This window comes from Cylas formicarius, unplaced genomic scaffold, assembly GCF_029955315.1.
Source record: "Cylas formicarius isolate icCylForm1 unplaced genomic scaffold, icCylForm1.1 PGA_scaffold_5__7_contigs__length_24384050, whole genome shotgun sequence".
Taxonomy (NCBI): domain Eukaryota; kingdom Metazoa; phylum Arthropoda; class Insecta; order Coleoptera; family Brentidae; genus Cylas; species Cylas formicarius.
Window position 1 is genome coordinate 13,279,695 of NW_026844341.1, and position 25,181 is coordinate 13,304,875.

Sequence of the window (25,181 nt, forward strand, 5' to 3'; positions counted from 1 at the left end):
CGGTGGAGACGGAGACAGATCGTTCAGTCCCTTTCCTTGACACAAAGGTCATTCGCACTAGTGAAAATTTAGTTATTCTTGATTGGCATAGAAAAGTTACTAGTTCCGGTAGATACATTCCCTTCACATCGTATCACCCTAAAAAGCAAAAGATCAATATGATTGTAGCATTGACTGATCGCATTAAAAAAATTTGTCATCATAGTCTGGTAAATAAGAACTTATTGTTATTAAGGAACCTACTAATTAATAATAAATACCCACCTTCGTTAATAAATAAAATTCTCTCCTGTAATAGAGCCACTACAGACCTGCCTAATGCTTTACAACCACAGCTTAATGTTAATAATGAGTTGCCTAGTTTTGGCAAACTACAGTATATAGATAGATTGTCCCCGGCTCTGATTAGGATCTTTAAAGATACTAATATAAAAATTGCCAATTACAACTTAAGACCCCTCAAATCTTTCTATTCCAATCTTAAAGACATTACCCCATCGTTACATAAATCAGATGTTGTATATTGCATTAAATGCTCTTGCAATTTAATTTACATTGGTCATACTTCACAGAAGTTAAAAAAACGGCTAACACTTCATAAAAGTGATTGTAAGTTAAAACCAAATATTACTAGTTTAAGTGCTCATGTCAATGATACCGGACATAGTGTCATGTACGATAAAGCGGTAGTATTAAAGAGTGAAAAGAACCTCTTCAAACGTAAGTTTTTAGAGATGTGTTATATTAACTGTTGTAGTAATAGCCTCAACAGAAAGAAGGATGTTGAGGGTCTTAGTAGCATCTACACCTATCTTCTTAATCAGAGTCGTACTGCGAAGCATAAGCTACCAGAGTTTTTTGATACTGTCAGGTTGTAGTGGGTTGCTAAATTTGTTGCTATTAATGTTTAAAAATAGTTTCTTTTCTTTGTTTCTTTCTCCCCGTTCCTAAAGGATTGTTTCTAATTACCCTTAACGTTAACTTCAATAATGTAAACATATAAATAGTGTACAATGGGTGCATATTTGAAAGAATTCTGTTTGAAATTCCCTCCCTTGTTCGGTGTTTTACATATGTTATGGTTGGCTGTACAGTTGGTATCATTGACTGTTTTTTTTTTTTTTTTGGTTGTGGCTTTTTTTTTTTTAGGTTGTTTGCGAATTGTTAATAAGTTCCCGCACATTTAGTTTTCCTTCTCGACAATACGGAGTGTCATTTGCAACAAATCGGCTGTTTTTTAAATCTTTTAATATTTTATCAATCCGGATATTTTATTGACCTTAACGTTTTATGTTAGTGGATTTGTTTTGTAACGTTGTGGTGGATGTTAATTTTTTTTACAATTGTAAATTTTTTCCATAAATTTCATCCATCGAGTGTTATGTTGATAGTTAGAACGGGCGAAACACTTTATTTTATATACCAATGTCATCTCTCTATATGTAGAGGTTGAAAGAGGCGTGTTGTGTAAGTTTTTTTCACTATTTTTTGGTTAGATTGTTAACTCTGATGAAGTGTTTTTTTTTTGTTCTCTATATGACTTAGTGTCCTGATGAAGCCCGTATCCATGGGCGAAAGCTAGATATTACAATAAATTGCCACTTTGCTTTGAGCTTCAACATCTTTTATTGCTCACTTTACGGCGATCCATCGAAGTTGGGGTGATCCTAATAATTAACAGTTTGTTTGTATATATATATATATATATATATATATATATATATATATATATATATATATATATATATATATATATATATATATATATATATATATATATATATATATATATATATATATATATATATATATATATATATATATTCTCACGTATTGATTCACGGATGGAAAAATATGATGACACTATATTCCGGGATATCATCCGTTCGCTCGTTGAACTCCGACTGGAATCCTGCATCCGACTGGAATCCTGCAAATCCTGCATCCGACTGGAATCCTGCAGACGTTTCGCCAAAATCTCACTTGGCATCTTCAATGCTCGCGCTCGGAAAACACTTCGAACACTCGGATGCAGGATTCCAGTCGGAGTTCAACGAGCGAACGGATGATATCCCGGAATATAGTGTCATCATATATATATATATATATATATATATATATATATATATATATATATATATATATATATATATATATATATATATATATATATATATATATATATATATATATATATATATATATATATATATATTTAGTTAGCGTCACGAATTTTCCTGTTGTCATTATAAAAATGCATTTTACAGGTGTTTGATTTATTACCTAAACTATAAAAATATTCTAAATTTGCCTTCTTATTTAATTCAACAACTGATCTACAACTTTGCTATAAAATGTAGAGGGGAGTCCCTATTTAGGCACTTAAAAATTAATTATTTTGTTTGTAGTTGTAACACACATTTGGATTTTTTTTGAATCGCCTTCGTATCATTATAAATATAGGTATGGTCTGTTCATAGATATAAGAAAGTGACTAATTGCTTTTGAATGGGATTATCCAAGGGTGGTCATTAACATAAAATGCAACAAGATTATTACCTAAAGTTTCGGAATTTAAATTCAGGTAAAGTTGTGGTCCGTAATAGAAAATAATTTTATACCTTTTATATTCTTTGGTTTGGTGTACTACTTAGTTTAAGTTCATTAGTAATCATTCTTATTTCGTGTGTAATACAGCGTGTGCGAATTATGGAAAATATGTGCGAGTCTAGTGTATCTGAGGAGATGCTCTCGCCCAACTGTAAAAAACACTATTGTATTGATACTAAGGAAGTTATAAACAATGTTTATTTGACTCTCATTGAAAGTGGTGCCAGCAAGTAAGCATCTTTAGAAGAAACTGCCACATTGACGAACATTCCAACATCAACTGTATGGAAAATTGTGAATAATCCCATTTCAGCGAGGAAAAAAAGAAGCGATGATGACATTTTCTCGAGTGTGGATGAAAGTGATCAAGATATAATACGTTTTTAACATCCCTCCACAAAGTTGGGCAAATTCTGTTAAACATATAGAACAAGCACAACAATCGCATATCCATATTGCAAATAATACAAATAATAATTAGAACAGGCGATGATAGCGATAGTGATACTGATATATCATGTGATGAATTTTAAGTAATTTAAGTAAAATAATTTGTAATTTCATTTCAAATAAATATTGTTTAGTATCTTTCCTAACAAAAGCCCAAATAATTAAATTCTAAGCAGAGTACGGACCTGTTCGGCCATATTTCATTCTTACAGTTTGCTCGGGTCTTTCCTCCACTTTCTTATATCTATGAACAGACTTTTCCTAAAAATGATTGTGGACTGTGTAGTTTTGAGCGGCAAGCGTCCGAAACTAGGGGAGAGAACCGATATTTTTTCTTCCACTTAAGCGCCAACCAGGCCGTGACTAATTAGCTATTGTTCAATTAGAAAGACCTTAGGCGATTACCGCCACGCGACACCGGATTGCTCAAAAAATCGATAAAAATTTATAATCTCATTTTGCAATGTCCGTTTAATTTTTTTTTCTGCCGAACGTTGCTTTCAGTGAACCATACGAAGTGTCCTACGGTTTCTCGTGCCGAAGGTAATGTGTAAATCTGTTGGCACACGCCGCTTTTGCACAACTATCAATTTGTTTTTCAATTTGACACGTCACGTTAAGGGACCCCCTTACTTTTCATATAAAACTGATACGGACGCCTCGAAACGGTATCAGTTGCCAAGCAGCTTTCAAGTAGCCACAATGAACCCTTTGTCGGTAAGTTCTCACTTCTAGATAGATAGACAAATTTCACAACATCAGAGCCAGTGCTTAGCTGTCATCTGTCGTAATTGGTTTTTATTGGGTAGTGGTCAGCTGATACATCAGAAATTTTCAACAACATTTCTGGATGGTGGAGCTTCTTCAATTGACTGAATTAAGCAATTAAATTTTTCTGGATAGGAATTTTTAATATCTGCAATCAAAAGCCATCAATTTTGTTTTCAAACAGTTACATTTACTGTGGGAGGAGTATTTTTATTGTCTTTTAGCCTTAAGGGTTTTCTGTCCAAATCTTTTTTCAGTGATTCCATGCTAGAAAGGTATAGTCAGTTATATAGAGTATAGAGGCAAAGTGGCGCATTTTAGTGATTAACGTAAAATTGTTTCAAAATCCGGAAAATTCGGATATTTCTGGAGATTGAAATGAAAATTGCAAACGAATAGCACTTTCTCTTTTTCCAATTTTTCTTCCCTTCAAAATGATATTATTAGATTTTAAGTATGACGTTTAGGTTTTCGCTTTTTTAAAGGCAGACCTGTACTTTTTATTTAAAATTTTGAATGAGCTCGTCATTATGAAAAAATGCGTTTATCACACTTAATTTATTAAAAAATAACGTTCCAAAATTCACAATGGAGCCAAAGTTACACAACAAATGCTTTTGGTAACTAATTATTACATAAACAAAAGATGAAGTTTTGAAAATTAATATTAAAAAAAAAATTACCGCAAAACAACAAGGACACAATTGAGAACAAAATTAATTCAAATTAATATTGAAAATATAACATTAAGAAGTCCCTAAAACTAAATAAAATTAACCAAAACACCTTTCTGACTACAAAATCTATAATTACATACAACGGTAAAAAGTAACTCTTAATGCTTAACAACTATGTTAAGGTTATTTGACATAAATCCTTTATTGGCTGACATTAGGTTACATTATAGATAAAGCTTAATGAGAAAGTGTCATTCGTTTTCAAAAAATTTTTTAATTAACTCCACGAAAAAATTCAAAAGAAATTGCTGATTTCCGGTTTTCGGATATCTCCGGAACTAATCGGAATTTTCTTGCTTTTACTTAACAGGTTTCGTATCTCTAGTATTCTCATCGTAGTATATACAGTTGTTATTGTCACAGAGTTCCGAGTCCTAATTACTCAGAATTCAATTTCCGTCAATCCCACCTTGGCAGATTTCCATTTTCGCCATTTTTGGACTCACGGATTCCCTTTATTATCTAAATATCTAAATTTCTGCACTTTTGATATAACTGCCCCGAGTATTCGAGTATTCTTATGTCCAAAGGCTGGTTCGGGTTTCGGCTTATTACCATCATTTTTGTCTTGTTTGTATTTATTTGTAGCCCCGTGCGGTCACTTACCGTTGTTATTTTATTTATTAGATTTTGAAGACCTTCGGAACTGTCAGCAATTATAACGGTGTCGTCCACATACCTTAAGTTATTTATTAGTCTTCCGTTAACTCTAATGCCGTCTTCCACTTCTCTCAATGCTTGCTGAAATATTGCTTCGGAGTACATATTAAACAACATTGGGCTAAGCATGCATTCCTGTCTTACTCCACGTTTAATAGGTACTGTTTTCATTTCGTGGCTGTCGAGTTTTATTGAGGCTACTTGGTGTTCGTACAAGTTCTGTATGATCTTCATATCTTGTGAGTCAATGCCTTTACTCTCAAGTATTTCTAGCAAGTCTCTGTGCTTGACACAGTCGAAGGCTTTTGTGTAATCTATAAACACAAATATATATCCTTGTGTTGGTCCCTACATTTTTGCAGATCGACAGCGCAAACAACACGTCACGGGTTCCAAGCCCTTCCCGAAAACCCATCCGCTCCTCAGTTATATCTTGATCGCATTTTCTTTTTATACGATTGTGCAGGACTTTTAGGAATAATTTTAACATCTGGCTCATCAGACTGATCATGCGGAACTCGTCGCACTTTTTTGCTCCAGGTTTCTTTGGGATGGGAATGAAGGTCGACTTCATCCAGTCTTGTTTCATAACCCCCGTTTTGTAAATGCTGTTAAAGAACTGGACTACAATTTCTAAGTTTTCTTTGTTGATAAGCTTAATTAATTCTGGATAGACATTATCTGGGCCAGTTGCTTTCCGGGTTTTAAGACCATCTAAGACTTTTTCAAATCCGGCCGCGACTATTTCTGGTCCTTGTTCTAGTTGGATCTGAAATGTCTGATACATATTTCACCCAGACTTCTTCTTCTTTTTCGTGGTTGGTTGCCAGCTTGCCTTCTTCATCTAAGATTTTTATGTGGGGCTGTTGTTTCCTGCTTCCGGTAATTTTTTTTTTGTGAATGTTGAATGCGTTGTGTTTTGTAATAAGTTCCTCCATCTCCTGCCACTTCACCTTCATCCAGGACTCCGTAGCTGCCGTAATTTTGCGTCTGATAATACACTGTGTTTCTTTATACTTCTGCAAATTAGTTTGTCTGAATCCTCTGCGCTTATCCATTGACATTTATATTTACTAAATAAAACTATAAACTCCTCAAATGAAGATGTGGCGTATAGTTTACTAGAAATTGAATGATTTATAGCCTATTTTGTTTCAGTCCGCATTCGTAGCTTTCATTGCCATTGGTGCCTGTATGGCTGACCATGGATTCTATGGAGGTGGATACGGCGGTGGATATGGCGGCCATGGATACGGTGGTGGTGAAGGTGGCCATGGGGGTTACGAAGATCATCACGTAAGATTTTTTTTTCATTCGGTGCCTTCCTTATCACTATTGTTACGATTATTTACATTCTTCCAGAAAGATTACTAACTAATATTATTTCTGGTGAAACTCTATAACACAAAGTATAGATATGAAGTGTAGTTTCTCGATATCTGAGTTGCTGATGATATACAGGAAGTGTATATAATTTTGCAAATTTTGCTCAAATTCATCACCCATTCTTGACTTAAGGCCCCAGCCCATTACCAATTCGAATACGGCGTCCACGATCCTCACACCCACGACATCAAGGAGCAGCAGGAACATCGCGAAGGTGATCACGTAAAGGGCGGCTACACCCTCAAGGAAGCCGACGGTACCCAAAGAGTAGTAGAGTACACCTCGGGTCCCCACGAAGGTTTCCAAGCCGTCGTGAAGAGGATCGGTCATGCCCAGCATCCGGCCCATTACGGTAAACACGGTCACGGACACGGAGGTGTTGGTGGAACCAGCTACGTCGGTATCACCCACTGGGGTCATGGCTCGGGACGTTGACATGTCAACGAGATCACGATTGAAAGTTGTTACCAAAGCTGTTAATTGTTTTTGTTTTTCTTTTGTAACTTGTTTTGTACGGCCTTTCTAATAAATCATCTATTTTGCATGAAATGGTTGTTTTAGTTGTGGAAAAAAGTCGCTATCCATTTATGGTCTTCCTTGTCAGCATTCTACTCACATGGTGAATAGATATGTATACATCTATTTTCGAAATTTTATACTTCATTCCACAGTAAGGAAGACACGTTCTGTTTTTTAATATATGGGTGTCACAATAAATCCATATGTGGCAGCAATGACTACATTTACGTTCGTCAGTTATTTATAATATTTTTTTGCTAGGTTCAATAAACACGTAAGAATATTAATTAAGTTATCATTTATCTTAGGATTTTTATATCAGCTAACCAGAATTTTGATTTCAATCACTAGAGAAGACTCAAATTTAAAATTAATTAAATCGTATTTTTGTTTTCTTTGTTTCACAATTTCTGAGGAATACGTAAGAATTTCTGAAAAACAACTCAGAGTTTCTTACTTAAGGTGGAATTTTTGAAAAACAAGTCAGACTTCCTGACCAACGTCTATCGTTAAGCGCTAGTCGAAACTTCAGATATACTGGGTAAATTATAAAAAATGGGCAATGGGCAATCTGTGAACTGGAGGTACTAAAAATCCACAATGTTCTGTTTGAGCTCAATTGTGCCTCATACAAAAGTCGTTGCTTTTAATAGTGTGCTCATGAAAATTGTCATTTTTAAGACACAAGGTACAAGATTTTGTTAAGCACGCTTTACAATAAAGTAATTGTAAAAAGTAAAAAAAAACGTCAAATATAGGTTAAATTAGTAGATCAGTACATTTAAATGCAGAGATAAAATATAAAAACGAAAACCCAAATAAGAATACAGACAACTTAAAAAACGGCAAAAAAATAATAAATAAAATTTTCTCTACGATTTAGTCTGATATATGTACTCGGCAACAGTATAAAAGCAATTATCAATCAATATTTTCATGATTTTGTGAATTTCAGACAAGAGCTGCCCCACAAAATTACGCAGTAGCTCAAATAATAGTGATTAGATATTTTACATCAATCCATTTCTCAAGCTTTCGCAAGACAAAAAGCCCTGTACTAAGTTTGCTTTTTCATTTTTTAATACGTTCTTACCAAGTTAGCTAACTGAACAACCATCATTTACTGGATTGGTGCGAGGTTTTATCAAGGTTTGGTTGTAAGTCGTTTTTTTTCAAAGCAGGTAGTTGCCGGTTTTTCTATTTGGTCAGAATTTTCTTTTAACTCTTTTTTATTTTTCCCAGAGGTTAAGCCTGTGGTATTTACGCAATACAGTACACATTTGAATGGAGAGATGAATAAGTTAATATCATTAATATAGATGTCAAATAACAAAGGACCCAAATTCTGATAAGAGACATACTGTTTTTGGAATTTCAAGTAAAATTTGATGAGTTTTAAATTCGTATTTAAGACACCATATTTTTTCAATTTTTTTATAAATACTTAAAAAATAAAAAGGTACGGAGAGTAATAAAAAAACAATATTTAACAACAAAAATTTTGGTAATAGTAAAATAGTAAAAATAGTAAAATATTTCGATCAATTTCATAACACTTTGGTGTAGATTGGTCATTCTTTGTAAATTACCCTGTATATCTGATTACCGATTCCCAATATTTTATTTTTGTGGGCTTTTCAAAACTTTTGTAAAATTCGATTTCAACTATAATCATTTTTTGAAATGATAGACTTTCTCAGAAAATTATTTTTTTTTGTACTTGTAATTTTTCCCTTTCGCAAGCGATTCCATCTTTCCTTGTCTAGAGCAATATATTCTTGCTCCAAAACAGCTTCTAAACTATAACTTATTATTCGCAATTAGGCACATCAAACGAGTTGCATACTATACTTTTTCTACCACCGTTAGTTTTTGAGTACATTTTTACAAAACAATACGAATACATTCACTGACATGACTTTCTTCCAAACTCTTTCGGTAATATCCCGAAAATGTCCGAAGTGGCTCGGATGCATGCAACATGAAACTCACGTGGGAAAGTGACGTTTTCCTCACGCTCGATCTGTGTATAATTGGGTATTTTGCAGAAATGAGTATAAAAAGTGATTCAAAAGGCTAACAAGGATTTAACTGCAGAAATTGTTTAAAATGTAGTGCTTAAAAAGCCAAATTGCAACTTTTTTTAAGTTAAACAGTCGGTAATACTATAAATACAAACAATTAAATCATAGATACAAACATAACGCCAACATCAACCGCTTAAACCATTTTAAACTTAATGAACGCAATAAATATCTGAAGGAACATAAAAAAAAACATTTGAAACTTTTTAGACGGAAAAAATAAAAAAATGAAAAAATATTTTACGAAATTTCCATAAAAACAATTGTAATTAGATTTTAGGATTATATTTTTGTAATTTTTTTCCCGAGCTAACTGGACATCTACATTGGCTCCAAATTACTCTGCGATCTAGTATTCTTTATTTTTACCATGTCTGCAGACTTAAACGTATTATCTACATACGAAGTTTTATAGAAAAATTAATTTTCATTGTCTCATCGAAATTTTCATTGGTAATTTCACAAACACGTATTGTCCAGGAACATAGATTGGGCAAGCTTTAATACATCTTTTTATTTGTTTTGACAAATCCCTCTGCTAGCGTCTTCTAGAAGGTGAAGAGAGAAAACAAATATTATATTAGCGAGTTAACTAACTTACCTAAGAGCTCAGGTATAAGATTTCCTTCACTGCTATTATGGGATAGAATTAAAGTTTCAGGTTTTTTTTTTTCTAAACTATCTGGGTCCAGCAAAGGTATCTTATTAGAAACAGCTAGAGTCAAATAGAGTTTTCTGCCTCAGCTATTTGATCAGAAACTTGCAAAGTGTCAGAAGGTGGTAAATTATTGAAGGTGATATTAGCTCGAACGTTCTTAATGTTTTTAATATCTAATAATACCGCATTTTTTAAAAATTTTTCTGAGGCAATTTTTAAGATTTTGCCCATACGACTTGGGGACTTCATGGTTTCAACATGTCTGAAAACAAACTTTTAGCGTTAAAATGTATTTTATTAAAATAAAAATTTTGACCCAATTCTTAATTTTTTCTTAATTTCTTTAATTTAACGTGTGTCACTGACAAAAGCCCTTTTGCTTATTGAATGATTCATGAAAAAAATCAATTAATAAAAAAATAGTCAAATATGAGTAAGAAACAAATATAATCAACTGACACTAAGTTGACACAATTAAAAATATTGCAAATAAAGTTCAAACTATATTTCATCAAAACTGTTGTAACTGTAAATACTCTTACGTTGCTTTTCACAGTTTATCAAAAACGACACAAATCAAAACACCTTTGACAAGTCTCTATCCGAATATTCCTGCCAAGATGAGAAAATTCATAATAGGCGCTTTTGCGGATACCGTTTGCATGCGTTTTGATTTTTGTTGTTTGGAAATAAAGCTCAGAAATGACAATTTTCGAGTTGCGTCACTTTTAAAGCAAGGGTGGGAATTATAAATGTTTCTATTATATCGTCCAAAAATTTATTTTTTTATTGGGTGTATTTTTCAACAAATCATCCTCAATAGTTTACAACAACCGAATTTTAAACCGCCCCACTTTTAACGACCAGATCCGTGACCCCAATGGGTTACTCCCACGTAGCTCGTGGGATGCTCGTGACCATGGGCCGGATGCTGGGCATGGCCGATTCTCTTGACGACGGCTTGGAAGCCTTCGTGGGGACCGGATGTGTACTCTACCACCCTCTTTGTACCGTCCGCTTCTTTCATGGTGTACCCTCCATGCACGTGGTGTCCATCTCGGTGTTCGTGCTGCTCCTTGACGTCGTGGGTGTGTGGATCATGGACCCCATATTCGAAGTGGTAGTGCGGAACCTGGAGGAGTGGCGTAACATTTAAATTGGTTTAAATATGACGGAGCCAACTTACGAAATGATGGTGTTCGTGAGCGACAACGAGCGTGGCTGAGATGGCGATCAAAGCAACCATAGTAACCTGAAAGGAAATCGCGTTTATGTTGATAATATCAACTTTTAAAGAGGCACTTACCAAAAAGCAGTTCATTTTAATTAAAAAGTTGGTTCTAAGTGTTTAGCGGAACGATTGTCGAGCTGTCAATGGGTGACTGATGCTACCACCGACCATGTCGAGAACTTTTATACCCACCCAATTTCTCGTTCAACGTTGACTACTTTATCGCGCAAAAAAAGCATGGGCAGTTATACAATTGCGAGCTATATGTTCCACTTGCGTTGCCTTAATCGTTTTTGTTGTGTGGGCTTTTACATTAACTCGCGGGCTTGGGTTGCTATACAGCCAAACCAAATGCACAATATGCACAAGAATATACCGGGCAGATTAAAAAGGTACTTAGTTTAAAATTATGAAAAAACTTTGGCTATATCTCAAAAAAAAATTATTACTAAAGCGAACAAGAGAACACAATGGAATTTACTTGCCAGTTTTCAAAATACTGGCTATTATTTTTGCTAGAATTTTTCAGGTAGTAAAGATAATGGATAATTAAAGGATTTAAACATTTTGAAGAACTTGAAGAAATCCTTTCTTGGACTATCAATATTTTGGTAAATGTGACGATTGTAATTATGGCTTTTAATTGTCACTAGAGGGCGTTTTTCAACACAACTAAAAATATGTCTTGTTTCCTATAAAAGAATTCAACGATATGAGATTATAAAATCATTAGATTCAGGTCAGTCATCCTTTCTGGTGCATTTGGACTATTTGCAAGCATGACACGAACTGCTGTTATCTATTGTCGGGTTTCCGTATAATACCAAAATGTTAATAAGAAGTTATCTTAGTGATCGAATACAATATGTCGGAATAAGTCTTGATCAATTAGCTAGAGAAATTGTTGGTTGAGGTGTGCCGCAAGGTCCTCTACTGGGGTATATTTCATTTACAATTTACACCAGCAATTTTGTCTCGTATATGAAAAAGTCACGGTATACTTTTATGCTAATGATAATCAGGTACTGTATTCGTAAAGATTTAAAAGAACTAACTGAATTCTTAGCGCGTCACGTATTGATAATTAATCAATCCAAATTATCTATTATGTTAGAATAGGGATCGTTTGAAACGTCCATAACATTATTTTTATTAACAGTTCACCTTACTTCACAAATAAAATAACGTATTGGACAGATGTTCACAAGTTAAACTTTAGATTTAAGAGTCTTATCTTTCCACCACCGCATAGGATGTCTCTTTTGCAAAGAAGCTTTTCCGATGATATTTATAAACTTTTCAATACCATTCCTCTTTGTTTAAAAGTCCTATCACGATTACTTTTTTAAAGGAAATTAAGATAAGAATTGTTTAGTCAAGTTTAGTTTTGAGATTTTCTAGCCTATTTTTGATTTTTTTCTTTTGTTTAAATTGTATACAACAGTATTTTTTTAAAATTATGTGTTACTCAAGCGAATTAATGATTGTTAGTATCATTTTATACGGGTTGAACTTTGAACAATTTTTAATTGCACTCATCTGCCATTTTCTATTTTTCTGCCATTTATCTATTTATAATATCTTAATATGCAGCAGAATAAATGTGTTACTATAGTTATTATTAGTATATGACTTTTTGACAAGAAAAGATAACCCTTTGTCCAGACTTCTGTCGTCACAGAGGTTTAGATAATATTTTAAATAACAATAACCAGGACACAATAAAAGCATTACAAACATTGAAACTCTATCAGAAGAAAAACCATACCAAAAGTCATCCCAATACTAATATCGAGAACTGTAGGATATCTTGAACAGTGTAATTAGTTAGTAATTAGAAATTAAAGGAGACAGACAAAAGCTTGAAAACAATTTTTTAATCGTTTTTTTTCTTTAATGTTACGTAAATTGACATGTATTATACATATTATTACATAATTTTGGGCCGATATATGATACAAAATGTTTGCGTCATATGTAATATCAAATAAATGATTTAAATTTTCTCTCGTGTTGTAATTGTGACAAACACAATTGTAAAATTTTTCATTTGTATATAGAAGCTCTTAATTTCAAGTGTACCCTTTCAACACGAGATATTTGTTGGATATAGTCTTGGTTTTCTCAGTAAAGTGCGCAATATATACTTTTGATACTTTTGGATGTATGCCCCATTCTAGTATAACATAAATTAATAGGCGCTTCACAAGTACCTCATAGATTACAGCAAGATTTTTTTTTAACATAATATTTCACAATATATAAAATTTATGTGTTATGCATCTCATCGCAGTTTCTTGCACAGGTAAAGAATATGTTGATCCCACTTTAAGTTAATATCTATCACTGCACCTAAGTATTTGATATAGGTTCACTCTTTCAGAGGTTCCGCTACATTGTTCACAACAATTTCACTATAATGTGGCTTCTGTCAGGTAATTGTCAATATATTGTGTTTTTGCAATATCTTAACTTAGCTTTAGCGGATAGAGGAAATAGAGGAAAACTATCACGGTATCATCAGCATGTGAAATAAATTTGCAATCTAGGACAGAACTGCATGGGCTGTCCCAGTAAATATTAAAAATTATAGGTGCTATTAGCGTATCCTGTGGTATACCGCGTTTAACAGTCTCTATCCAGCTCGCAATTTTGCCGATCTTGACCTGTTGGGGGCGGTCTGTAAGCTCCCAAAAACCTCCAACACTCCTCAGGTTTCCAAAGACTTAAGCAATAAAGTATTTCATTGTTTTCTGAGACACTATTAACCAATTTAATTTAGTTTTTTGAGAGAATATTATTTTTATGCAAAACTCTTTCTCTCTATTTCTTTATAAATGATCGTAGATTCTAAAAATAATTTTTATTTTAAGAGATATTTTTGACATCAATGTCACTGATGTATTTATAAAAAAATTGGAGCACACCAAACAATGCCTCTTGATGCGTAATACAAGTGTGAAAAATTTTAGTAAAATATTAGTATTACAGATATTAAAAAATATATTTTTTAAAACTTTACCCCTTGTATCTCAAAATTTAAGAAGTTTAGAACATATGTTCATATGAAGTTTTCTGTTTAAAATTGACCCAAAAATCGTATCCTTAATCACTGATATTCACCCTGCGTAGAGGTAACAACAGAACTTTTAAAATGCGTTGGAACTTTCCCCGTTCTAAAAATCAAATCGATTCCTTGTGCGAGAGGCGCTTTAATACATTCGTATAGCACTTTTAAAGCTATATTACTAGTGAGATTTATATAAATTTTCTAAGAATAGCCAATAAAAGTGCGACAGACTTTTTGGTATCAGCGTGTCACAATACAGCCAGTGTTAACAACTTTTATACAGAGATGGATAGGGAACCGTTCAGAAGTAAAGTCTATTCATAGATATAAGAAAGTCACTACCAGGTACGAATTAAGGAAAGACCCGGGCAAGCTGTAAGAATGAAATATGACCGAACAGGTCCGTACTTTGCTTAGAATTTAATCATTTGGGGTGTTGTTAGGAAATATACTAACCAAAATTTATTTATTTATTTATGTATTTATGTTTAAATCTATAATAAAATTACAAATTATTTTTATTACCTACTTAAATTACTTAAAAATATTCACATAATATATCAGTATCACTTTCGCTCTCATCGCTTGTTCTAATTATTATTTGTTCTATATTATTTGCAATATGGAAATATGATTGTTCTGCTTTTTCTATATGTTTAACAGAATTTGCCCAAATTTTGGAGGGATGCTAAAAACTTCGGTTTCTATAAGTTTGAGGACATTGGAGTTAACACAGGAAAAAACATTGTTACGACGAATGGCACTGGTGCCAAACATGTTCAATGGGATTAATTATACAGTGGTAAGGTGGAACTTTAAAACTGTATGCCCTAGATTTTTTTGCATAATTATCACAGACGTATTCCTTTTGTAGGTTCAAGCTTAGTAGAACTTCATTTAATTGCTTTTTGGTATAATCTTCGTGAAAATAAATGTCGTTATTATACATGTAGCTTTGGTTTGTTGCTTTTATGTCACATGAGGAAGGGGTTTTAGTCAACTGTCTACTGTGATAACTGGCATTGTCCATTACAACGACGCTATTAGGAGGAATGTTTGGAACTAGTTTGTTTTTAAACCAACTTTCAAATAAATCAGCGGTGGTGGCTTCATGGTAATCCAGAGAAGAATCTTTAATATTTTTCGCAGACAGAGAAAGTTCATTTGGAATCCAACCATCTTTAGAGCCAGCATGCAAAATAGTCATTCTTTTACCTCTTTTTGATGGTGCGTTTATTTTACACTTATCAGTTGAGTCTACCCAACAATTTTCCGGTGTATCATACGAGTCGAACCAGGTTTCATCCAAGTAAATAATTGGCCTTTGTTGTTCTCTGTAAATCCTATTTTTTGCTAGACATTGTCACCATTTTCGAATTCTACAAGATTTCAAGCCTCCTAATTAAGATATCGAATGTAGGCACGCTTTGTTCCTCGTATAACTGGTAAATTTTACGCCGTATTATATCTTGATCACTTAGAGATCCATTAGACTCGCACATATTTTGCATAATTCACACACGATTCAACACACGCTGTATTATACACGAAATAAGAATGATTACTAATAAACTTAAACTAAGTAGTATAGTAACCAAAGAATATTAAACACAGATAGGTATAAAATTATTTTCTATTACTGACCACAATTTTACCCGAATTTAAATTCCGAAACTTTAGGTAATAACCTTGTTGCAATGTATGTTATTGCCCACCCTTGGATAATCCCATTCAAAAGAAATTGGTCACTTTCTTATATCTATGAACAGACCATACCCCGGCCACCTAGGTTACCAGACATTACATCACTGAATTTTGAATTAGTGTACAATCACAGACCTTTCTGTGATATTGATTAACTGGAACTAATTATAAGGCACTGTATCCTATAAAATGACTCTTCATATGCTGTGTCATTTGTAGGTATGTGGCAATCTAGATTTTTGAGTACTTTAGTTTTACCGGGCAATTTTTGTTGCTTGTGTGCAAATTCATTTTCTAGCCAGGCAGGACTTTTTAAGAAGAGACTTTTTTTCGTAAAGTTAATAACTAAAAATTTTCTCACTTTGTGAAGAACTTCCGAAGACACGCCGTATAATTATATACAGAGTGTAATGAAAGAACGTTCAAATAATTCAAGGGCTGATTCTATAATATAAATAAGAAATTTTTAAGCTTTCAATATACAGGGTAAATTATTTTGCTAATGAAATTTGCAGAAAATTGTCCTTGAAGGCAATTGATTTATAAATAACCGCCACAGGAGAAGTGTACAATTATCTCGCATAGGACACATAAATGACAATTTTAAACCAGAGAAAAAGTTGGGCAAATCATCAACGGAATTACAAAACAACTAACTTCAAGTCCATAGACGTCCGTAAGGAAAAATGAGGGGTTCGATGATAACACAAGCCACCATTTTCTTTTATTATTTCTTTGAGTTTGTTGCTAAATTCATAAAAATTTCAAAAACATTGCAAAATATACTACAGATATTTCCATGTGTGAATTTTCAAAAATCAGCTTTCCCTTCCCGTATCATTAAAAAGTTTCTCATATTTCTTAAGGATTTTACAGATAAACAGTTACTATAATATAATACTTATTATCGAAATTATTTGTAACAAAAATAGTTTGAAAACGGTTGCTACTAGGTCCTTCTTATCAGAGGACTTAATTTACGTAAAAAATATTACAAAAAATCACAAAAAAGATGGAGTGGGCTATACCTTCCAAAACATAAATCAACTAGTAATGGCATTGTTGGTGGATTTGCTGTTTTGGAACCCAAATTAATGCTGATGTGTTATCTTGCATTTTTCGAGGTAGCTAACAACTTCATTTTTTAATATTTATATATGTCGAATACTTTCTTAATATCTACATAAATAGAAAGTAATTTAAGATTTTAAATTTTTGGAAGTAGCTAACAATGCAAGTTTTTAATATTTAAGTATATCGAATTTTAAACTCTGTTTACCTCTCTACCAGCTGGAAATGTGACTCCTATCGAATGTCGATGCTGGGCAGCTTTTTTTTTCACAGAACTTTTATGCAAACATTATTGTTCACCGCATGCGACAAGAGACGCGGAAAAAATTAATAAGCAACGAAATTATGCATATTAATTTTCTTGCGAGCTTTAAACGTATTTTTGTGATTCGTTTCTCCGGTGAACCGTGAACGCGCGGAAGAATTCGGGTAAGTTTGTTAATCACACGGAATGCCGTAGAAAAATAAGCGTTGGCACATATCCACTTACATAATTTCCAATTTGTTTTTTCATTATCAACGGTAGAATTTGATTCGCCTTTTCCTATAAAAGTCAATTCCTCTATCAGCGTTGATATCAGTCGATCGTTGACTATCAACCAACTCAACCAACTTGTTTCCTCTATCAGATATTTTCAAAGCTTTTCAAGAAAGAATGCATCCTTTGACGGTAAGTTTGATTCAGTTCCGGCTTGTGTAATAAAACAGCGATCATTGTGTTGTGGTTGCGTTTTCATTTTATCTTGTGTTTCATACACCGTGCGTGCGTCATATATATACAGGGCGTCTAAATAATGTGTCAAAGTAATTTTCTTGTTTTAGAAAAAAATGTTAAATCCAAAAGTTGTATATGAGACTAAAAGAGACAATTTAAAATTATGTTCCAATATACAGGGTGATTAATAAATATGTGGGAGCTAAAATGATTAAAATAATATGAATTAAATGAAACACCCTGTGTATTATTTCACTAGTACATACTCGCTTGTACACTCAATCATACGATGTAGGGTTGTTGTGGTCTATAGCGAGTGTTTTCGGTTTATGGTCATTTATTATCAAAAATGCCACTCTATATTTTAGACCCCATTGCTGACAGGTTTTATTATGACAACAATTTTATAAAGTAGTACAGTCATTTATCCTATACTTGTCTTGAAGTTAGTTAGAACCATATCAAAAGGCACACCCTGTATATTACACTTCCATTAATTACTTATATTATTTCGCTTCCAATTTTATTAAGCATACCTAATCTTGGTACTTTTTGAGGTGTGCACATTTTTGAGCACAAAACTAAATATAAAATATCGCAATAAGCAAATAAAAATTAAAAGAACTAGGTAAATTAATTTTTCAAAGAAACTTCCGCAGGCTACTGTAATACTTTTTACAAAACTTCTGGATTCCTCCTGCGTCGGTTTTTGCTGAGTCGAAATTGCTAACGTTTCGCCAATCATCCTGTTGGCTTCTTCAGAGCTTGACTCAGCAAAAACCGACGCAGGAGGAATCCAGAAGTTTTGTAAAAAGTAACAAGGTAAAAATGTGTCCCTTTCTCCACTAATTTAGAAAGCCCAAAATATAATTAAACTAAATAGATCCCATTTTATGGCCTCCAAAATGTTTATTAAATGTTTGAGGTGGTATAATAGAAAATGATGTAGTGCCTATTTTTTTTTAAATACAATTAATTGCCAGGTTTACATAGACTTTTTAGAGCAGGGCTTGCAAAATATGTTAAGAACTTTTTCAAACGAACTGAGGCAGAGATTGTAGTGGTTTCACTGTTCAATCACTTTAGGTTTTCCATGAAACCGCCTATATATTTGGTAATTTTGAGTGACTTGTCATATTGCAAATAATCTAAGAGACTTACATAATGCAAGAAAATTATTACTTTTAGTGAATTGTATTATTAAGATATGTACATATGTAAAATATTTTCTTATTGCTTCTAAGTAAAGTTGTCACCAACTGGAACTAATTAACAGCAGAGATTTTTTTAAACAATAAATTGGCAACGAATTTTCCTTCGGGACTATCTAAAACTTAACTGTACTAATTTCCATGAAGCTCGAAATGTCACAGGGAACTCGTTTAAGCACTATTCCGATAGAATGTTTATGGTTCAATTTTGATAAATCTTTTTTTGTTGGATAGAACTTACGAAAATGCAATGAGATGACTTATACAGCAAAATTTTTGGGCGATTGATACAATTTTTTAAAGCTGCGTATCGTACTTTTAGAATTGAAAATAACAGATTCGTATTCTACCTATCTACCTACCGAAAGTTTTTATTTTTTTTTTAAAAAAGAAGATATTTACCTGTTAAATAACGACTATTTTGTGAATGATTTTAAAATTTTACAAACAAATTCTGATTTTATAAATTTCAAAAAATAAAGATAAGAAAGTTCATATGATTTTTAAGAGATATTTATTTTTTAGTTTCATCGTAAAATAACAGCATTAATAAATTTGTAATATTTGAAAGGTTTAATGTAGACAATATGTAATTCTCGTAAACACTAAGGAAAACTTCTTTTAGGTAGTCCTGAATAAGAATTCTTTAACACTATATTCTGGAAGAAATCGCTAATAATCGATATTTGGCATCAAAAGGTAGTTCCAATTGGCCATGTCTTCAGTTTGATCTCGTAAGCAACATAAGGTTTTAGTAAGTTTTTGAGGGGACTATCCAACTAAAAAAAATATCAAAATCAAACCGTAAATAAAATATTTCAAACACCCCGTATCGAAACATGATAGGAATGGTTGAGTTCTCCCTACTGTGAATAAGCATTTTTTGGCAATTTATTCTTCAAAAATTCCTAACAGTACTCCTTTCTTCTTTTTCTTTTTTCAAATAATCTCAGTTTAAGCGATAAGAAAAATAAGGTTTTAATACAAGGTGTAAATGGGACATACTGTATATAGAAAGTTTGGAAAACTACAATTTTTTTTTGTACGAACCTTTCCGAAATGTGGATTTCCCACAATTCCAACGATACTAATACGGGATACGAGAATACTCTGTGATGCATAATATTTTGCTTTCTGTTTTTGTCATTTTGCCAGTTTTTGGTGGTTTTTTTATATTCACCACTGATGAAGAGATATCGACTGAAGCCACTTCCAAAAATAAAAATTATTTTGGAAATTCTCACTCAAATTCCAAGAATTACAATTTGATATCAAATATGGTTATAATGATGCGTACTTTCGAAAAAGAACCAGAGCCATCTTGGAATGTCAAAATTCTTGGATGATGCGATACCGGGAATTTAAGATAGCAGTAACTTTGATACCAGACACTACATAATAATATTCAAAGGGCATTGAGGGATAATTTGTTCTTAAAACAAGGGATTTGGTGATTTATCTCAAGTAATAAAATTAAAACAGACTAATAAAAATGGCTTGCATTAAAAAAATTAAGTGGGTTCTGTATTTCAATTCTCTATCAATTGTCTGGAAATTGTTTTTCTTTTTTCTAGAATCTTCTTTTTTTATATTGTATTCTTTTTCTCATATTTTTAACTTTGTTTACTGCAGTAATTGAGTTTTACTTATACCAATTCAGGTTCTGAGATTTTTCAACCATAAAATTCGGCTTCTACCAGTACCCGTACGTAGTAGCCACTACTTTTCTTTGCAAGATTTTGCTTTTCCTTGTCCATTTTTGTTATGACAATACGAATGATTCCCGTTTCTTCGTGGTAGCTTCTGTAAGCGTTCATGCTTCAGAGAACACGTAAAAACGCAGGAGTGTGATCTTGGTGTGCAATGTTATTTCATAGGTTTGATGAATGTAGTCCTGGCGATTTTCATTCTGCCTCGTATTGGTTGATCACAAGCTGACAGTTATTAATGTTGTATTTGCTCATAAACTATAAGCAAAGACAACGAAGTTTTAATCATACTCACTCATTCTCCATTCAAGATATTCCTGAGACTGTGTGTTCCAGGGCTTAATAATAATAATAATAGTAATAATAAAAATAATAATAATAATAATAATAATAATAATAATAATCCTAGAGTCATTATAATTATAATATTATTTTAAAACCCTTTATGAACAGGGTCATGCTTTCTGTTGGAAATCAATTACATCAATTAAATTTTCAGGTCGCAGTCTTTCTTATGGTCGCCATTACCGCTGTTTTCTCGCACGGACACGAACACCACTTCGTAAGTATTGCGGTCGCCTCCAGACGAATGCGCTGTGAAACGTCTCCATGTTAAGTGTTGGGCATTGATAAAAAAAATAATGTTATTTTCCTGTGATAAAAATTATAGCGTCACGTTTTGAAATAGTCGCTTCGTTTCGTTTTAAATATGTGTTTTTCAAATTTTTGTTTATACAATTATTATACGGGGTGGAAGTGAGGAGTTTCAAAATTATTATAATTAACAAAAAGTAACATTTTTTTTGTTTGAGATTTCGTTTAATGCATTTTACATTAAGATAAAGGTGCACCAACAAAATATATAAAAAACATACTATAATAATTAGTATTCATTGCTTGGCTATAGAGTTATCATGGAGAGATGGTCTTTTGTTAAATAACATTGGCGAATTTTTGTGTTTCAAAGTAAAACACTATGGATTTAGAAAACTTTACGAATTACTCATTTACAAAGTTTATAGTTTATAACTATAAGGGTACTGTAGATTTTTTTACGTAGCCCTCTTTAACTAAATATTTCAGAAAGAAATCTAGGACCAGTTTTTTAAAAATTACAGCAAGAAATTCCATCAGCAATTTTGGAGCGTTTCGAATAATACTTATACAAATTTGTAATGTCGCGTTTAATTGCTGTCAGTTTGACAGATTACATAACATAACATAACCTCGTGAGATTACCCATTTTATCACCGAAGTACGTTCATTTGTTAGTTCATATAATTTATAATTTAACGTCTTTTGTGATTTTCACTATATAAGTGTACGCATTATTATCTATGCTTTTATAATAATTTTTTCAATTATATTTTAAAGGTCATTTCAATATTAATTGCAATAGCTAATAATGCAACTTCACTTAAAGTATTTTAGAAAAAAACGCAATTGACATTAATTGCACTCATGTACTTTTTTAAAAACTTTTTCCGGTATCTTTTAAAATACAGGTAACTTTCAACACTACTATCCAATCAGTTCTAAACCACCCTGTGTATTAATTAAGATGGCTCATTTTCGTAATATCTTAATTTGAGGTAAAGCCCTAGCGACATTCCTAGGAAAAAAAATATCACTTGTACCTCACCCACAGATTTGAGCAAGCATATTTTTTAATTTGCCTTTGTTATTGGCATCAGCAAAAATTCAAACACCTATTGAAAATATATGCCTATATTCTTAACAATAACAATATACGTTTATTCAGTAGACAACGGTAACTAAAAATTAAAAATAATACTTCGCATTAAAAGTAAATTTTAGTTATGTAGGATTATATTTCATTGTTTATTAATGCTAATAAATATTTATAGCAATTTCTACAACATGAGTTTCACCTAGATAATATAAACATTTTAAATCAAACAAATATTACTTTAATCTTACATGTAAATTTTAACCTTTATATTTTTGGAATTCTGAGCTTATCTTGTTATTTACTCTTATATGTATTTCATTGTCTAATATTTATGTTTCTTTTTGATGATTAATTTTTGGATTGCTTGGACGCATTAATGCATACGGTTACTTTAACCTTGTTATACATGTTACACATTAATATCATACATACATGGTTCGCAATTCCTGACTTCAACTTTTTAAAGGTCCATGTGTTTCTTCAATATGTGCCCCCACATTCACTGGGTAGTCGATATCTAATCTAATCTAATATTTCTGTCTTTGTATTGTTTCGCTTGTGTTGTTTTACCATAGACTTTCCCTTGAAGAACAAATTTAAAATGCAGTATTTACTTTCGTTTTTCATAATCTGTCCAAGTTATTCGAGTTTTCTTCTTTTGATTGTGTTCATTATTTCTAAATGCTTGCATTTGTTCCAGTACTTTTTAATTGGGCACTCTGTCCACCTATGAAACCCCTAATATTCTTCTGTAAATTCACATTTCGAAGGCATGCAGCATATTTTCTGTTGCCTTGCTTCATGTCCATGACTCCAAGCAGTTTGATTTTGATGTCTATGTTAAGACTGTGACTTTAAAACAATATAGCCATTTGAATGAAGGCTTTCTCTATTCTGATTCTATTTCCTGTGTATGATTCAAATCCTCATTAATTATGGTTCTCAAGTAGGTAAACTGTCAACCCTTTCTATATTTGTGTTGTTAATCATAAGGTCGTACCTCGCAACTATTTGGTTTTACTAATGTTGAATTCTAAGCCATGTTGCTTCCCCACAATGATTTTAATATGGTTTGGCTGATTCCAAGAAAGGTCCCTGATAATACTCAGATCTTTACCATCCATTGCCGTGTGACTCAAAATCTCCATCATCTTTTCGTGCTTTATGTTGTCGAGGGATTTTTAATAGTCGTTTAAATATGCGAAAATATCTCAATTCATATCCCACAATGTTGTGCCCACATTCTTCATAAATCGAAACTGGGTGATAGTAACTCTTTCCTCGCATATTTTATAGATTCTCCGATGGATGATTTTAAGGAATACCTTTTGCTACTCATAAGACTGATAGTTCGATAGTTACTGCATGTTTTGGATCTCTGTTTCTTTGGTAGTACTATAAATTCTGAGAAGAGCCATTGTTTTGAGATGTTGTAGATGATATTGAATATACTAGTCAGGAATTTAATAGATTCACCATCAAGAAGTTTAAAGAATTCTGGATGCATTTCATTTGGTTCTTGAGTCTGTTTGATGTCTCCTCTGTCTACAATCAGTTTTTTTTATTGGGCCTTCCCTATCTGTTTTGTAAAATTTTCTCTTTGTATTTGTCTCTGAAAGTTTTTGTATATTGTGAGATTGTTCTGCTTTCTTCAATGAGTATAAAAAATTTCATCTTTCATGCGTGATCTATGTTTTTTTTTATCAGGTATTTGTCCTTGTTATTTTTTCTTACTTCGGTAAGTGACTTTATCTGTTCCTCAGTGGTAAAAATTTCGTCCTCAGTTTGTCGGTACTTACAACTGATCTCCTTTTTTATTTGCTCCCTTTTAATACTACATCGAATGATGCTTAGCCACTGCATTTTATTTCTATGATTCCTAGTTTATTTGCTCAGAATGTTTAGACTTAAAATTTTAATACTGTCCGATATGTGTAGGTTTCCTATATATAAAGGTGCTAATAGAGACATTATTTCTACCAATTAGGGTATCTAGACGTTCTTCCATTCCAATAATTGCCGCACCTATTGCGTGAGTTTCATAACATTTCATCTACATATATGCTACCGCCAAAGGGCGAGGTAACTCATCGGTGGGCCATCTTCTTGAGACTAAAACTTATCAAAACTTAGCAATTAAGGAGCTCCGCCACTTGCTCCACTGGCAAGGAAGTTTTGTCTGGCAGTGTTATATCATTCCTCAATATGGCCTCGACAATACCTAACTATTCTTCCAAGAATACGTTGGTGTACAAACTTTCCATGACAAGGGTAACAAACTTACCTGAAGGACTTACATTTTTTAAAATATATAAAAAATGAAGGAGTTTATACTACAAGGCGTTAGACGATTTGAAGGAAGAAACTACTTAAACTCCTGTTTGCTTAATAGCTCGAGCTATATAGAGTGCTAGTAGGCGCTAGTAGGATCTTCAGAAAGAAATTAAGGCAATGGAAGCTCCCTTAATCCCTGAATCATAGTCTACCACCAAAAGATGTAAAAGCCATTGGGTGCTGCTAAAAATTCATTTCCAAAGCTTTACATACGATCATTCCTAGCTGGGACGCCAACACGACGTAATTTTCCAGGTTCCGCACTACCATTTCGAATATGGGGTCCACGACCCGCACACCCATGATGTCAAGGAGCAGCACGAGTACCGTCACGGAGACCACGTCAAAGGAGGGTACACCATGAAGGAAGCGGACGGCACCCACAGGATCGTGGAGTACACCTCCGGACCCCACGAAGGTTTCCGGGCTGTGGTTAAACGCGTAGGCCATGCCACGCATCCCTCCCACCATGGACACGAGCATCCCACGAGTTACGTGGGGGTGACCCACTGGGGTCACGGGTCCGGACGCTAGAGTGGTGATGTTGCCCCCAAGTGGTCGTTGTTGTTTT

General features: G+C 33.0%; 3 protein-coding genes across 3 annotated transcripts; 2 read left to right on the top strand and 1 right to left on the bottom strand.

The window, feature by feature from the left end:
• The first annotated feature begins 3,745 nt into the window (after positions 1–3,745).
• LOC132702058 (adult-specific cuticular protein ACP-20-like) lies at positions 3,746–7,125 on the top strand. Its single transcript, XM_060670469.1, has 3 exons — positions 3,746–3,777; positions 6,384–6,521; positions 6,744–7,125. Exons 1-3 carry the CDS (start codon positions 3,763–3,765, stop codon positions 7,044–7,046), a joined length of 456 nt encoding a protein of 151 aa, XP_060526452.1. The 5' UTR covers positions 3,746–3,762; the 3' UTR covers positions 7,047–7,125.
• A 3,521-nt stretch (positions 7,126–10,646) lies between these two features.
• Positions 10,647–11,322, bottom strand: LOC132702060 (cuticle protein 19-like). The gene is made up of 3 exons (XM_060670471.1): positions 11,179–11,322; positions 11,059–11,124; positions 10,647–11,004 (listed from the first exon to the last, which is right to left on the bottom strand). Exons 1-3 carry the CDS (start codon positions 11,191–11,193, stop codon positions 10,729–10,731), a joined length of 357 nt encoding a protein of 118 aa, XP_060526454.1. The 5' UTR covers positions 11,194–11,322; the 3' UTR covers positions 10,647–10,728.
• A 6,218-nt stretch (positions 11,323–17,540) lies between these two features.
• On the top strand, positions 17,541–25,181 carry LOC132702061 (cuticle protein 19-like). Its single transcript, XM_060670472.1, has 3 exons — positions 17,541–17,618; positions 21,083–21,145; positions 24,866–25,181. The coding sequence occupies exons 1-3, from the start codon at positions 17,604–17,606 to the stop codon at positions 25,142–25,144; spliced, it is 357 nt and encodes a 118-aa protein (XP_060526455.1). The 5' UTR covers positions 17,541–17,603; the 3' UTR covers positions 25,145–25,181.

Excerpts from the sequence above, each read along its gene's own strand:
- LOC132702058 (XM_060670469.1), top strand. Across the intron at positions 6,522-6,743 it reads GGGGTTACGAAGATCATCAC|GCCCCAGCCCATTACCAATT; the intron begins GTAAGATTTTTT and ends TCTTGACTTAAG.
- LOC132702060 (XM_060670471.1), bottom strand. Across the intron at positions 11,005-11,058 it reads CTCACGAACACCATCATTTC|GTTCCGCACTACCACTTCGA; the intron begins GTAAGTTGGCTC and ends CCACTCCTCCAG.
- LOC132702061 (XM_060670472.1), top strand. Across the intron at positions 21,146-24,865 it reads ACGGACACGAACACCACTTC|GTTCCGCACTACCATTTCGA; the intron begins GTAAGTATTGCG and ends GTAATTTTCCAG.